Below are 16467 nucleotides of genomic sequence, written 5' to 3'. Positions count from 1 at the left end.
GACAGACACACATACTTTAATTTACAAATGTAGGCCTATAAATAATAGTTCTGAACTACACATTTTTTATGAATTTTTTTTAAAGTTTCATGTAACTTATACACTAATACTAAGACATGAATGAATCTGAGCATGAATCTGTCGAAACAAACAACTATTTCTGCTTCCCTTTGACGTCGGTTAAATCGCCGTTTAAATTTGAAAATGTTCCTTACAGAAATGCTGTCTTCCAGATTAGCTTGAGTCAATGAGAATTTTTTCTCTTCAAATTTTTCCCACTTTTGTTTTGACATAACAAAGTGCTGTGGTACACCGAGCTGAAATTATAATAAATGAATATCGCGAATGAACCGTTGGCTGTGACGAAAAACAACACGACGCATGCGCACAGGAAGTAATACTTCTCCGGGATGTAGCCCCTAAAGATAGCGTAAATGATCTGCGGGATACCTGTGGGCAGGTACAGAATGGCTAACATCAACACCAGTTTCACAACACGTTTTTCTTTTTTGGACAAACCCGGCAACTTGTCCCTGGCCAGTTTGCCGGTTTGGCTTTCTGAGACTTGAAACTCCCGCGTGTGGTCCCTGATCTCAGTGGACTTGCGCAGTCCCCGGTACATGAGCACAGCACACACGAAAATACACACCTGACACACGATGGCCAGTAAGATCCCTAACACGTAGTCATTGTAGGTGACCATCCAGTAATACAACTGTAAATATTCGGCTGTTAAAATTGTTATATTTAACTCAGGATTTGTGTAGTATGTATATCTCATTGAAGACATCAAGGGGAGATAACTTGCGATGACGAAAACTAAAATAAACAACACGACCATCTTTGTTGTTTTGAAAGTGAAAGTAGTATTGAATTTAAAAGGTTGCATGACGCAGTAGCATCTCTCTATAGAGATGAAGAGCGTCAGACAAGAAGAGGTGTCGGCGAATAGACCACGGAACCAGAAGAAGAACATGACGATGGCCACCCAGTCGACGGTCGCGCTGGGCGGGTACATGCTGAAGAAGATAGTCAGCGTCACGGCGAAGGCGTTGAGGGAGGCGAAGAACTCGCTGACGGACAGACAGAAGAGAGCGAAGTTGACCCGCTCGTGCAGGCCCTGCTTGATGAAGACGGAAACGTTGATCAGGTTGGAGACGACGCCGAGGATGGACATGAGCATTCCGGACGTCTGGCAGAACAGGTACCCGGACGTGTAAGCGGTGTCGTCCCATGTCGTGTTGGGCTGGGCTGTCGTTGGGAAGTCCATGGAGGGACGTGGGTTCGGCTCCAGCTCCGGCACTGTTGGTGAAATCGTGAAAACTACAAGCGGATAAGAGAATTTGTTCGAGTTAAAGAAGCGTTTTCTGAAAGAATTTTTAAAGAAAATTTTACTTTAAATTAGTTTTACATTTCTGTATTAATTGTCATATAAACATGTATAAATAACAATGGGACGCTGTGATTAGATAGAGCACTCCAATGCTAGCCCGAAAGTGCTGAGTTCGGATCTCGCTCCGGACTCCAGACTTCAGGATGTCCCTAGCGAGTACATGAGTTACGTCAGGCAAAGTAAAGGAAGTTTGGGCTTAGTGCTGACCACAACATTTCTTTATATGCCGAGGTAAAGTATTAACAAGTAAACCAACTTATTTGCATTATTCATGTTACTTCTAAAGAGATTGTTTTGTTAAAATAAAAATTCTAATTTTTATATTATTAAAATGTCGACATGCTGAAGGTATATATATATATATATATATATATATATATATATATATATATATATATATATATATATATATATATATATATATATATATATATATATATATATATATATATATATATATATTGCTACAAAGATTTTATTTCAATCAATAGTGGTAGAGTGTAAAACACTACCAGGTTTCTCTCTTAGGTACAAGCATGCAAGAGAGTATGAGCATGGGGTAGTAGTTCACTCACTGACGAGAGAAACAGAAATCAGACCACACATTTTTTGACAGGTACTGTGGAGCTATGATAGACAAACTTTACACCAACTATTCTGAAACATTGTACATCACACGTGTACACTTCAGTAGAAAAAATTAGGTAGTGCGAGATATGCTTTATGTCCATCCCTCTTCTTTCTCGCTTTTTTTTGGGTCTTATTGTAAACTTGAACAGGACAAAAAGAAAACACATTGAACATTGTGGCTTCATCTGTACGACTTTTGTTTGTTGTCGGCTCACCCAAACACTTTGATTCTATACAGAAAATATTTCCTGCCAGCGGGGCTCAGAAGATGGGTGTCAAGATTTACTTTTAGTTTTATAAACGATCTTAGGAAAACAGCGCTACTGATGTGAATATACTCTCATGGCAGCAGGGACTTAGCCTGTTCTATTCTCATATATCTGAACATATATATTATATATAGGCCTATATATTAAACGTATAGACATGTTATATGCTCGTAGTAAGACCCAGTGCTTTATTGGCTAAATGTTATCCTCCCTAAATCTTAATGGCAACACGGGGCTATTAGTTTTACTGGCAAGATGGGGCTATTAGTTTAACTGGCTATGAGATCCTAAGTTTTGCTGTTGTCATTCAAATCACCTGATTGTTTAAACCTGATTTAACGTTTTGCTACGTGGCTTTAAGTTGATTGGCATTAGCCTATAGGCCATGTTCTGGAAATAACAATAGCTCCAATCTATTTAAATGACACAAGCCCTAAACTACTGAATATATATCTTGCCCGAAACTGTTGAAAACCACGCAAGCTTATACCTGTGAAACGGTGACCCGTCAAAAGAGCACCGACATAAGAGCGCCGACATAAGAGCGCACTAATTTGCCGACAAAAGAGCGCCGACATAAGAGCGCAAACTAAAGATCGATAAACCATATTTAATAAATAGGAACAAGAAAATTAACTCAGATCAGACGTCATCGTTTGAAGTTAACTCTTTATTGTTTCATTAAAAAACTAATTGTTAAGTTTCTTTAACTAAAAAACTGGTACAATCAACGTGAAGTCCAATTATTCAAAACGCAACCTAATAACATATACAAGATTTTCAATGTTAGGCCTAAAGTAAGAATATAAACTGAAATGAAATGTAACAAAATGAACATAAGTTCAGATAAATAAAACGTTTCTTTATAGTTGCATTTATATTTCTAAGTTGTGCGCTCTTTTGTCTGTGCTTCTATGTCGGCGCTCTTTTGTCGGGGTGCCCTGCGAAACACCTAAAAATTCCTTAAAATAAATCTGCCCACGGGTAGAAACATCTATATATAGAAACCCAAAGCCAAACATATTTTTCGCATAATACGTCAAACTTCCATTCGTTTTTCCAAACAAAACTATTAGTCAAATTCTCACAAAACTATCAGTCGAATTCTTACAAAACTATCAGTCAAATTCTCACAAAACTATCAGTCAAATTCTCACTCTATATTCTTCGTGTTCTCACAAAACTATCAGTCAAATTCTCACACTGAATTCTTCGTGTTCAAGCCGAATTTGTTGCCTTGATTTATTTTCTTTGTGTTTCCATATTTTTATTTTCCTTTTTTACATCACCCCATCAAGTAAACGGCTTATATTTGAGCATTTATATTACAGCTTACCATCCGTTTAAATTAAAAGTTAATTCTGTAAACATTCCCAACACAAATGACAAGACAATACCCATACACATCGCTCTTTCATCGACGTCGTTAGTTTTATCGTTCTGTCGATAAACGACCAATTCCAACCCCCATCCCGTCCCGCATTACAAACTAACCTTTTACAGAGTGTGTTATTGTTCCGTATCTTCAGCTCAAAGTTTTGAATCCATTCATAACTCAATAATGCGGTTATTGTTTGGCCTAGATTGTACATCCAAACTTTAAATAGAATTGCCTCACAAAAAGAGGATAATACTTTATTGTGTCTCATTAGCATAATTAACTAAATGTCTAATTTTTTAAAACTGTATGTTTTGTTGTTGATTGATAATTTTATGTTGGTTGTCGATTCGAAATGTGCACATTCATTTTAACTATGACGCTGCATTAGTTCTAATGTTGTTGTTTAGGCATAATAAAAGCATAATAAACCCTAATTTGTATACGTGTTAACAGCACCAGTCAAAATTATACGCATTGGTAGCTACAAAAATATTATAAATCATAAAATAAACGATCATGGATCGCCACTGCTGTAGTAGATACAATATTCGGTGAATCTTCTATAGGAATATAGATATTGAATCTTCTACAGGAGTATAGATTTTGAATCTTCTACAGGAATATAGATAAACGATGATGGTTGGGCGGTAGTGGTCCTGACAATTATGTCAAAGAATTAGGTTCGAACACTGCTCTGACCATGGTCTGGGTAGGAGCCGACTTCAGTAAACTTAAAGTGGATTGACCCATCATGTTTGTCGGGGCTTTAGAAACAGACAGACTCTGTTTCACCTGCTTTAATGACAACTAGTACAGACAGAGTTGTATTTCGTGTTTAACGCAGTCGCTGAATGACTCGCAGTGTTTAAAGTAGGTGGTTGAACACAGCAGTGGCATCAAGATAAGCTTTGATCTACTGAAAACCTCCCAATTTTATTCTATACTAAACAATATCTTCATTTTTCAAAAATATTTATATAAATACATACATATTTATATATACGTAATACATACTTAATTCGCGCTCTCTCTCTCTCTCTCTCTCAATTCACCTACACCTAATCACCTACCTCTCATCGTACACTTAAAGACATTACACGCTACACTTAAAGATGAAGTGTACTAACATCAACGTCGGTGTCGTCATTCAGATAGGGACTGTGTACATCATCTTATTTTGATCATTAACTGACGGCACATTCAGACAGAGGTTGTGTACATCAAATTAGTTTCACCAGAAACTGACGGTCGAATTTAGTCCAATTTGCACGAGTTGACACACAAGAACCTTCGACAAATTTAGAGCAGAATGCGAGAGTTGAAATGTTTGACCTCAAGATCACGGTGTTGACCATGATCATCTCTCACCATCCAACGCCGTCCTTTCATCAAATCAGGACGTTATATTTGGTCACCCTTACGTGGAGTCTGAACTGTTTTCAGGTGCTGTCAAAGGTCAAGGTCGTGATTGTTGTCATTCGACTGTTCACCTGTGTGAACTGTCACACCTGACACCTGGGAATGTTTTGCACGTGTGTGTCGTATTGTGTATCTCTTCATTATTCGCACGTTTAAGGACTTGATCAATGAACCTCACCGCAATAAATTAGAGATTATAAAACAATATTTTTATATCTTAATATTTTCTGCTGTTGTCCTTTAAATTTATTGTGTAACAAACTTAAACGAGGATACGATGTCGTAGAACGAGCACTCGTTGTCTAACATGTAAGTCTCGAGATAGATTTCTGAGTCTACCCAGCTCTAATCAGTACTTGGATCAAGTCTGGTAACAAAACATGCTTGACATAGCGCTAATCAATTCCTTTATACACGGAAGTAATTGAATCAGATTGATTCTTCTTCACCTACTCCTATGGGGAGACAGGTACATAAGAATACTTAACTCACCCTATTCCTTGCGTACTTTTGTTACAGCCATGATAAGAACACAGAAGTTACTACAAGCATCAAATTTTAAGCCCAGTTAGAAGAGATTCAAACACTAGACAATAACATTAATGGTGAAAAGTATTCCAGTCGACCACAAGCAACCAGCAAAACAAAACAAAACTCTGTTCAGAGGAGTGGCGAAAATGTGCTGTTATACCGTGCAATTTGTTTTTCATCAGACAGACCAGTCTTATTGTATTAAACGCAACTATTCTACTTAGATGTCCAATGTCGAATGTTGTTAAATTAAACTTCATTTGGGGTTTTTTTTTCATTTTAACCACTGAAAATTTCTATTTTTGTGTCCTGAAAGTAATCTCCCATAGTTTAAATTATGAATGAAAGTATTTCTAAAAGAAAACGATTTCAATGAAATCAATGCACAACAAAAGACGAGTCATCAACATTAGTATGGGACGGTGTTCTTGCATGCTCGAGCACACGACTCCTAACCTGAAGGTGTCGAGTTCGGATCCCAGATCTGATGAGTACCTGGACATAGTGCTAACCAAACTAACCCTTAATAGGCCGAGGTCACTGACACAGGTGAACTCTACTTCATCTGCCTCATGGGCCACAAGGTTCGTAAGCAAAACATTGGTGTAAATGAGTATTAAAATCAACAAATGACAACATACGCTGATTGACCTCTTAGCATAAGTAGATCTGTCTGGAGGTGTTTGGACATTACAAGCTACACACGACATAATGTCCAGATATAGACGTAGATCTGTCCGGAGGTGTCTGGACATTACACGCTACACACGACATAATGTCCAGATATAGAAACCTCTTGTTACCGGTTTCGAAAAGGTTTTACAGATATACAGGATTAAAATAGTTGTGTTTAATTACTACATTTTTGTATTGGCGTTAAGTTGTTAAAGTGTAGCAGCCTTATTTCACCGTAATGATAATCCATTTAACGAAAAACAACCCACATTGAAGCCACATCTTCAGCTGTTCTCATTATAATAAAATAAATATAAAAACCTTAATAATAACCAGCTTTTAAATGCACTGAAAATAAGAAAATAAAACAAACTTTATAAAATAAAAGCTTTGGTCCCTCGTGAGAACACATATTTTTGCGATCAAAGCTTTTATGAATGAAGTTTCTTACTATTATAAAGGTTTTATATTTAACTTATTTTCCACTTTTAATCATTCGTTCAAAATGAAGTTGACATTACATAGACCACGACTAAAATATTTGCACTAAAATACGTTCTGGAGCTTGTTTTCTCTAAAAAAAACTAGTTAACTGCCCCTTCTTCGCTCATAGTCTACGCGCCTCGTGAAATCAGCCAAGTGTGATAACAGTTCACTCACGACGCCCCCCATAATCAAACAATCATTGACTAGTATTTTTATCTTGTTATCTCCCGTTTTAATTTGAATACAGTAAGTTTTAAATTAAATTGTATCTCGAATTAAATTTTAAAAATAATATTCATGCTTTGCCCGCAAAGAAAAACGTATCTGAAAATCTGAATAAAATTGCTTCATTAGAAGTGGGTCTAAACTGAGTAACATGATTTGCCACAAACCCACAAACAAACGGAAAGTAAAAGAAAAAAAAATGTAAAATGTGTCCTGTAACTAAATTTCCAGCAAATACTATTGAACTGAAGTGGATGTAAGTGTATAATTGCAACCTTTTCACACAAAATGTTCTTAATATTTTTACAATTAAATGTTCATCCAAGGGTATAAATATGTTTGTTTGTTTTAAAATTCTATTGATTGAGATTATTGGTGGCCGAGTGTAGAAAAAAATAGGATTCTAAAACTTTTTAAAACAAAAATTTACTTTTTGTCCACACCTAACAAAGACTGCTTGGTGAAGCCTCTGAGGAAGGTCGCCAAAAATTTACTTTTTGTCCACACCTAACAAAGACTGCCTGGTGAAGCCCCTGAGGAAGGTCGCCAAAAATTTACTTTTTGTCCACACCTAACAAAGACTGCCTGGTGAAGCCCCTGAGGAAGGTCGCCAAAAATTTACTTTTTGTCCACACCTAACAAAGACTGCCTGGTGAAGCCCCTGAGGAAGGTCGCCAAAAATTTACTTTTTGTCCACACCTAACAAAGACTGCCTGGTGAAGCCCCTGAGGAAGGTCGCACGGAAGCTGGAATTGAAGTTGTAGTAGATGAAAAAAGTCAGGGAACCGTTGGCTGTCACCAGGAACAAGATGGCGCTGGTGGAGATGAAAAACGTGCCCTTCTCTACGTCACTCAGGACCTCGGGCACAAACGTACTGGCCAGGACGTACCCAACCTGCGGAAGTCCTGTCGGCAGGTACAGGCAGGCCAGCATCATGACCATCTTGACGATACGTTTTTCTTTGTTTGAAAGTCCGTTGCCTTTTTTGTCGCTCTTGACGTCTTTCACGCTTTCCCGGAATTTTGACGATTTCCGGAGACCGTAGTACATCAACACGGCGCAGACGAAAATGACAACCTGGCATATGATAGCCAGGGAGAGGCCAAACACGAAGTTGTTGTAGACACACATGAAGAGAAAGAGATCCGTTATTATAAAAGTAAGTTCGGTCCTGTTCGTCTCGGGGAGAAGCTCGTACTCGAGTTTCATCGTCCCTAAAAACGGGACGTAGTTCACGGTCATGAAACACGCGATGAAGAACACCACCAGTTTGGTTTTTTTACTGTCAAAACTCGTGCTGAACGTGAATGGAAGCGTCACGCAAAGACAGCGCTCTATCGAAATAAACAACGTCAAGGTGGACGATGTATCGGCGAAAAAGCACCGGACCCAGGAGAAGATTACGATGAGGGTGTTGTCTTCTAGGCGATCATCCCGGGGCCAGAGCTTCTCGATGTAGCTGGTGGTGTAGCCCAGCGCACACAGGGACGTCAGCAGGTCGCTCAGCGCCAAACAGAACAGCGTGAAGTTGACGCGCTCGGTGAGACCCTGCCGGAAGAAGACCGCCATGTTGATGACGTTGTTGAGGATCCCGAACGAGGCTAGGGAAGAGGTTATGACGACCACGAACCAAACGTTGTAGAGGTAGAGAAGCTCTTTGAAGGAATCTTCGTTAAATCTTTCTGTTTTGTTGAAGACTTCCATAATGTTTTATTAGGTAAGCCGCGTCAATTAGTCTGTGGAAACATTGATTAATTACAAATTATAATAAAAATTTGCTTATTAAATAATGATTTACTTTTCATGCAGACATTTCCAAGTTTATTTAAGCTGGTTTCTTGGTCTAATATTATTCAAACTGGCTTTTATATATACAGAATATATTATATGTTTACACTGATGACGTCACCATTTTAATTGACTCTGCATGATGAGAAACGGTGTTAAGGGATCTAGGGTCTAGCGAGAACATCTAAACGATGTGAAGGGATCTAGGGTCTAGCTAGAATATCTGCAGGATGTTAAGGGATCTAGGGTCTAGCTAGAATATCTGCAGGATGTTAAGGGATCTAGGGTCTAGCGAGAACATCTAAACTATGTGAAGCGATCTAGAGTCGAGATGTGTATTGACCATGTGCCGGGCTAACCCCTCAGTGGTTTATCACAAGTTCTCACGACCTCCTTCATACATCCTCAATCACCGCTCATCAATAAACTGGAGATGTAGCATCTTTTTACGCAAGTCAGCGACCCCAACTTCATACATAGAGTGGATCGCAAAAATAAATGTATGTGGGCCAGAAAACTGTTAAAACCTAAAGACATCTGGAAAACATTTGGAGTCCATGAGTGGCCTTCAATGACTTAATGGTGAGGATTTAAGTTAAAATTTCTAATCAGGTTGAGTACCATGTCTTCTTACAAGCAAAATACATCATCTACATGCCGACATAATGGAGTCGATGTATCCCACATTCGTTCAATATGGAGATAGTGGCCCCACTATCTGTATACATAACAGGGTCCTTGTACCACTCGCCGATCTAAAGATATACGGCCTACTTGCTGTTAAGTCAACTGTACGGACCGGATGTCTAGTTAGAAGTTAGTTTTGTTAGACGTCGATAAAACGCCATTTATGTATATTACTATGTACTGTATGTTAATATATCTTGTTCAACGTAATAAGATCTTTATTTAAACGATTTCAAAGTTCCCTTTTCGAACCCAACGGTCCATGGGGAAAGTGAAGTAGAGTTAACCTGTTTCGGTGACCTCGGTATATGAAGTGATAGCGTGGTCAGCACTATGCCCATCTGCCGTTACTTTCCCTAACGTGAGTTAGGTATCCATCAGAGCTGGGTGGACACAGGGACGTTCTACTGACTTGAACCCGGATTCGAACTCGAGACTATTGAGTTAGCAGTCTAACGCTCTATCTCTAGGCCATAAACGATTACAAGCATGTTCCTACTGTATTTTTTTCTAAACCACAAATGCTACCCTACCACATATGTCAGTCAAAAATCGTATAGCCTGTAAACATGGTCACGATGTATTCAACACAAGGGGAGTGAGCCTCAAAACTTCATCATTGAAAGATTTCACGTGTGTTTGACAATGAGTCGCACAGCTGGAAATATCGCTCGATCGCTTTAAACTTTATACAACACTGAGGTCACGCCAATCATTTATGAATTAAACCGCATCTTTTTGACCTATTAAGAGGTCCTTCACGTAAAATAATATTTTAAACAGGGATATAGTTAATTGCCTGGGGGATTGAGTATCATCTTCAAAACATTTCAAGAGAACAGTAGATCAATTGTTGAAACCTTAGCTCTTGTTTGATGGTTTTCAAAATTTGAAGTCCCGAGTTTCCTCTTAGATATTGATCTCTAGCTAACCAAAATAGACATTTGACAACGTATTCCTTGTGGTTCGCCGTCACAACCACTTGAGAACCGTGTTATATTGAGTACCAAAATTTAGTTATTCGGATATTCGATGAGTGTCGCTAGCTTGTTGTTCGAACGCTAGAGATCAATATAATGTTACAGAAATGTTTCCAATGTCAAGTGTGTTTAAAAACTTAAAATCGTTAACTTTATGAATCAGAAGTTTATCGACTTAAACGATTTTTTAAATTTTTATTTAGTTTAAAATTTGAATTTTTATAAATACAAAAACGCAAATATGTCTGACATTAGTTTGAAATTTTTTTAAAGAACTTTTAGAATTTGTTAAGTATTGTGTTTTATTATTACGCCGAGGATGAACTAGTAGGCCTACTATAATGCAATGTTGGTTCTGATTTTGAAAGCATAAAGGGTCTAAATTTTGTTAGGAATCCCTACAAATATTTAGTTTGATAAATCTGTACACTGTCAAGTAGCTTTATTGCTACCTTGTTACCAATTAGGATGAGGTCAGAAATATTTCGTGATGTCCTTGATGGGTTGATGTAGCGGCTGGGTTGGAGGCAGTAGTCCATCATCGATGTTGTTGGTTTTTTTTGTTCTTTTTGTTGTGCTGTGTGCATTAAGTTAAAGTGATGGATGCTGTCAAACTATTAAAGTTTAAATTGGGCTAACAGAAATATACCATGTCTATCATTTTTTCGCTTGTATTTAATTCTAATTTTTGTCTCTGCCTTAGGTTATTAAATTCAGTCTTGGGTTTTTCAAAAGGATGTGTGTGCAAAAAAAAAATCATGCATGAAGCTCAACCTTCTCAACCGTAATCAAATAAAAATCTAACATCAATAACTACTTAATGAAGAAGACGAAAATATTATGCTGATTCTGATTCTGATCCTGAATCTGTAGCTGAATCTGATGCTGTTTCTGATGCTGTTTCTGATGCTGAATAACCTGATATTGGCAGACGACGTGCTTTTGGAAATGTGATCTGCAATCAAGTTTAGTAGGGGGGGGGGGTTAATGTAAACCTGAGGTAGACTTGTTGATTGGCATGTTTTGAATGTTACACAAAAAAAAACCCACAGAAGATAGTAACAACTAACACTAACGTCTTATGTATTAATTTACTTTCTTTCTAAAAGTTTAGAAAGAAAGTAAATTAATACATAAGACGTTAGTTGTTACTATCTTCTGTGGGTTTTTTTTTTATTGTCTTCATACAACTTCTTCAGGAAAATGTTTTCGGATAATTCAATGTATTTTTACAATAATTTCTATCAGATCCCTGGGAAGTTCACTAAAGATTATAACACACAAATACGTGTTAAAGATATATTATTAATAAATTGTTTAATGCTGTTTTTTGTGCAATCACTTCATGAAATTTGGTGGACGAACTGCATAGAGACTGCCTTAATTATACAACCCGCCCCCCCCCCCCCCCCCCACTCCTCCTACATGACCCAACACATGATACCTAAGTTGTTATCATCTGACTTATAAAAATCTTCTGTATGTTAGATACCGTTTAAAGAAAAGAAAAATGAATTATTTTCATTGTATACCATTGATAGTGTCGAGAGTAAGTGAACTTAAGCTTTTCCACATCACACCTCCTCCAGTTTATTCAGAACACTCAAGTCGACTGATTTTAAAACAGTATAGACTTTATAAAATCACGGGTTTATTTCTTTACATTCTCCTTTATTTTTTTCATACAACATTTTTTTAATTTGTACATATTTGTTTTTTAAACTTAAAAAAAAAAACCAAATAAATAAAATTAGGTGGCATTGTGGGTGATGGAACAGATTAATGGCATTTCAAATAATATCAATGGAGAAAATGGCTTTGAGATACAAACAATTCGTATCTCGGGGTACGACTTTCTATGGTTACATGTTAAATTATCTGAGCACATATTATCTCAGACAAAAATCCCAGACAAAATATCTAAAACTAGATATCTTAAGGGCAGATTATCTCAAGGATAAATTATCTAAAGACAAATGAAATTAGAGACAAATGATCTCAGACAAATTATCCCAAAGTATCTCACGGCGAAATTTCTTCAGAGGTTATTTATTGTATTACAATATAATTTGCTTTGTCCGTCGTTTAAGCTTGCCTTGGGGCTATTGTGATGGTAAATGAACAAAGTTTTTAAATCGTGTAATCGGTATGGAAGAAAAGGTTGGAGAGATCACATTACGGACTAATCCCACGCCCTTGAGTTTGACATTTCTCACAACCTGACGAACTGTCACTTCAACCTTCACTCATTCACACATTTTCACACTCACACACTCACACTTTCAAACACATTCAAAATACTGTAAACATACTTATAAGTAGTTAATCAGTTATGTTAACACGCTTCATCAACAAACGAAATGGTTTGTTTTAGAAATATTATGAGAAGCATTGGTCGCCATCTTATCGATACGCTTTGATTAACAAAAAACTTGATTTGAACGAAGAATAACATGATTATTGATTTCATACAATCAACACCGTTGATATATGATACGATAATTAAAGCGGCTTGACATTTTAATACTAAAGCAAATATTTGTAATATTCCGAGTCTAACTTGAAACGTTAAAATGTCAAGTATGTTCAGGTGACAAATGTTGCTGGTGAGATGTGTTTTAAGTTGAACTATTTTTCTCAGTTTGGTCAGGTCTTTTCTTGTGCAAGCATAGTTTTCAATTGCATGTACTGTATTAAAATATAAAGTTAAATTTAAGAAAACAGGATTCAGGCAAAAACATCTGTATCCAGATCCATTGCATTTCTTTTTCACAAGCTATTTTAGCGTTCAAATGTATGCCATTTATTCTAATCTCGGTGGATAAAAATTTTAGAAATGATTCAGGCCAAACCGTCTCTAGCTAGATCCACAAGACTTGCAATATTTCTGCGACTTTTTGTCTTGAGCTCCAGCCAATTAAACTCTCGGACGTTCACACAACAAGATTTCAACCCAATTTTCACGCAGACGAAAACGTTCCAGACACCAAGTCACGTGTCCTGTGCCGCCAACTGCTCGACCGATGTCAATTGTTTTGGGTACTTGTACACAAAGTCGTCTGCCCTGTGCCGGATTTCTCTCAAAGGTTCTCTAACTGGCATCAACTTCAACCAATCAGAGATCAAGATTGCACGTGTCCAGCATGTACTGACCAACCCTGTAAGCTGTCTGGACATTGTCATAAATTTACCCGAGTACCTGTTCCCTGGAGCTGTGGTAAGTTTTGCAAAATTAAAATGTTACTTTATTTATTTTAATACCTCATCGCAAATATTTGTTATGTAATGGAAAGCAGCCAAAAAATATTTAATGCCAATGACTAATCATTGAACGAGATGAATCCCACAAAAACAGCTTGTATTAAAACTAACTTTCTGCTTTAAACCTTCTAAGCATAAGTGGGTGATTGGCGATTTTTTTGTTGATGTTTGTTTCAGGTTGTTTTATAATAATATTCGAATAATGCCTACAATGATTTTTTTTTTAAATATTAGTTAAGAAGATTCACAAAGAATTCCTTGGAAGCCATTTTAGTTATGTCTTTCTTTTGTGTAAATAATTATTTCTATTTACTTTATAAAGGTTGATTATGGATACTTTTCTTTAAACAATTGTATTCTCAGTGAGAGTTATATTAAACATTTAGCAAATTGTTTTAGATCCATTTTGAATGCAGAAAGTTCACTTGGTCGTTGCTTACACAGCGATATATTTATCACTATCTAGATGGACGAAAAATTTCATTTATTATGAAAGAAACAGAACATACTTCAGAAAAGTGTTGTTTTTTTTTACTGACTAGAGGGGGCAACATTGCAACCAACCCTATCACGTGATAACCTATCGTCTTTGTTACCTTCAACAGGTGCAAGTAGTGTTGAATGCCACCATGAACGGAATGGCAATCCACTTTATGAATGACACCAACTGTCACCTCATGTTCAACCCCCGCCCCCAACAGAATCATTTTGTGCTTAACACGCAGGTTGGGACCAATTGGAAAACAGAAATCTCCATCACACCACCATCTTGGTACAACATTGTGGACGTTAACGAATATCTTTTTCTGGTCACAGCAAACAATTTTCAAGTATTTATCAACAGACGGTACATAACTACATACGGACATATCCTGGTACCCGGAAGAATTAATCATTTACTGATTAGTGGTTGTAAAACAATTGAAAAAGTGGTGTTTTAATGCACACACACACGCACAAACGCACATAGACACAATACTCACACACATATATATTTATATGTGTGTGTGTGTGTGCGTGTGTGTGGCAAACACCACGTGGTATTATGTGTGGCTCACACGACAAAGCATGTGGTGTGGCTCATTAAGGCGTGGCTCATTCATCAAAAGTATTTAGCATCGCACATTCGACAAGGCAGAAGGTGTTGCTTAATCGATATATCTTAGAAGAACTGAGGTTGACTTAAAGGTGTCAGGACGTATTAATTACTGATAAAATAATGCTATAAAAAACAATTCTACTCCATACATAGGTAACAAACATTTGTATTATTCTGTAAACTAAATCGAAATAAAATTAAATGTAAAAGGAGATTGATGAACAGTATTCGTGGGTAATAATAAATCAATTTCTTCTTTTTAAATATTATATCAAATAATCGAACTTGAATACACTAAACACTCCTAAAATCGATAGCAAAATGATCCGTTTCACTGGGTATTTAACTGTTAACTTTCACCACGATTGAATGAACATTTCTGTTTCAAGACTCTAAAGCTGAGTTCACATTATAGATTGCTACATGAAAGTTTGTTCTAAATCGAGAATGATGTAGTAGAATGTTGTATCTGTTGTAAAACGCTATTAAATTATTTATTTATTCTAAGTGGAAATTCGTTTCGTTATAATTATTTTTCTAATTTGTTAAATTCTAACTTTATAAAAATTTTAGAAATGATTCAGGCCAAACCGTCTCTAGCTAGATCCACAAGACTTGCAATATTTCTGGGACTTTTTGTCTTGAGCTCCAGCCAATTAAACTCTCGGACGTTCACACAACAAGATTTCAACCCAATTTTCACGCAGACGAAAACGTTCCAGACACCAAGTCACGTGTCCTGTGCCGCCAACTGCTCGACCGATGTCAATTGTTTTGGGTACTTGTACACAAAGTCGTCTGCCCTGTGTCGGATTTCTCTCAAAAGTTCTCTAACTGGAATCAACTTCAACCAATCAGAGATCAAGATTGCACGTGCCCAATATGTGTTGACCGAACCTGTAAATTGTCTGGATAAAATCGTAAACTTACCAATGTACGTTTTTTCTGGAGCTGTGGTAAGTTTTATAAAAAATAAATAACATTATTTCATACCTAGCGCAAATGAAATATTCAAAATAGAAAATAGCCAAACAATCTTTAATTCCATTAACTTGTAAGTCAAGTTTATTGAGGATTGATTATAACTTAAGTTAATTATTTCAATAGCCTTAAATACCATTTTGTAAGAAAGTAAAGCGTCTGCTCATCCAGCCATATACCTTTACTGTCTAGATTCTAGATTTGATTCACTGACATGAAATTACGAACCACTTCTCTACCGGGATTAGACTCTTTAAAATAATTACTCGACTGTCACATGAACTTAGTCAAGGGCAGGACAGGATGTATAATAATGAAACTAGTTAATTAAGCAGTTGCAGTAAGTTTTCTAACGGAGGTTATGCCTTGTGAGAGTACGGATGTTAACTTCGGATAATGTAGTAACAGGCAAAATAAGTGCATGAGAAATAAACTTAGGGGTGAAAGAAATATACCAGGAAGGTCCAATGACTATATGTCATCTCAATGTCAAAATGGTCCTAATACAGTCAATGAAAAAACTAGGTTACAATATAATCAGGTCACATACGAGTCAGACCAAGGATGTTCTCATAGGCCAGAAAGGCCGTAGAGAGCAAAATTCTAGTCCCGTCCCGTCCCCCCCCCCCCATTATATGTATCTGTCTCTGTGTGTATCACG

The 16467-nt window shown here is 36.9% G+C and overlaps 2 protein-coding genes across 2 annotated transcripts; both read right to left on the bottom strand.

Annotated features, from left to right (window-relative positions):
* Window positions 1–244: 244 nt before the first annotated feature.
* LOC131946349 (uncharacterized) lies at window positions 245–1270 on the bottom strand. The gene has a single exon (XM_059307055.1). It carries the CDS (start codon window positions 1268–1270, stop codon window positions 245–247), a length of 1026 nt encoding a protein of 341 aa, XP_059163038.1.
* Window positions 1271–7691: 6421 nt separating this feature from the next.
* On the bottom strand, window positions 7692–8714 carry LOC131946348 (uncharacterized). Its single transcript, XM_059307053.1, has one exon. The coding sequence runs from the start codon at window positions 8712–8714 to the stop codon at window positions 7692–7694; it is 1023 nt and encodes a 340-aa protein (XP_059163036.1).
* Between the last annotated feature and the right edge of the window lie 7753 nt (window positions 8715–16467).

This window comes from Physella acuta, unplaced genomic scaffold (assembly GCF_028476545.2).
Source record: "Physella acuta isolate Inbredline_101_S28 unplaced genomic scaffold, ASM2847654v3 ptg000555l, whole genome shotgun sequence".
NCBI lineage: Eukaryota > Metazoa > Mollusca > Gastropoda > Physidae > Physella > Physella acuta.
The sequence above is the reverse complement of the archived record's forward strand: the minus strand, read 5'-3'. Positions and strand labels throughout refer to the sequence as shown.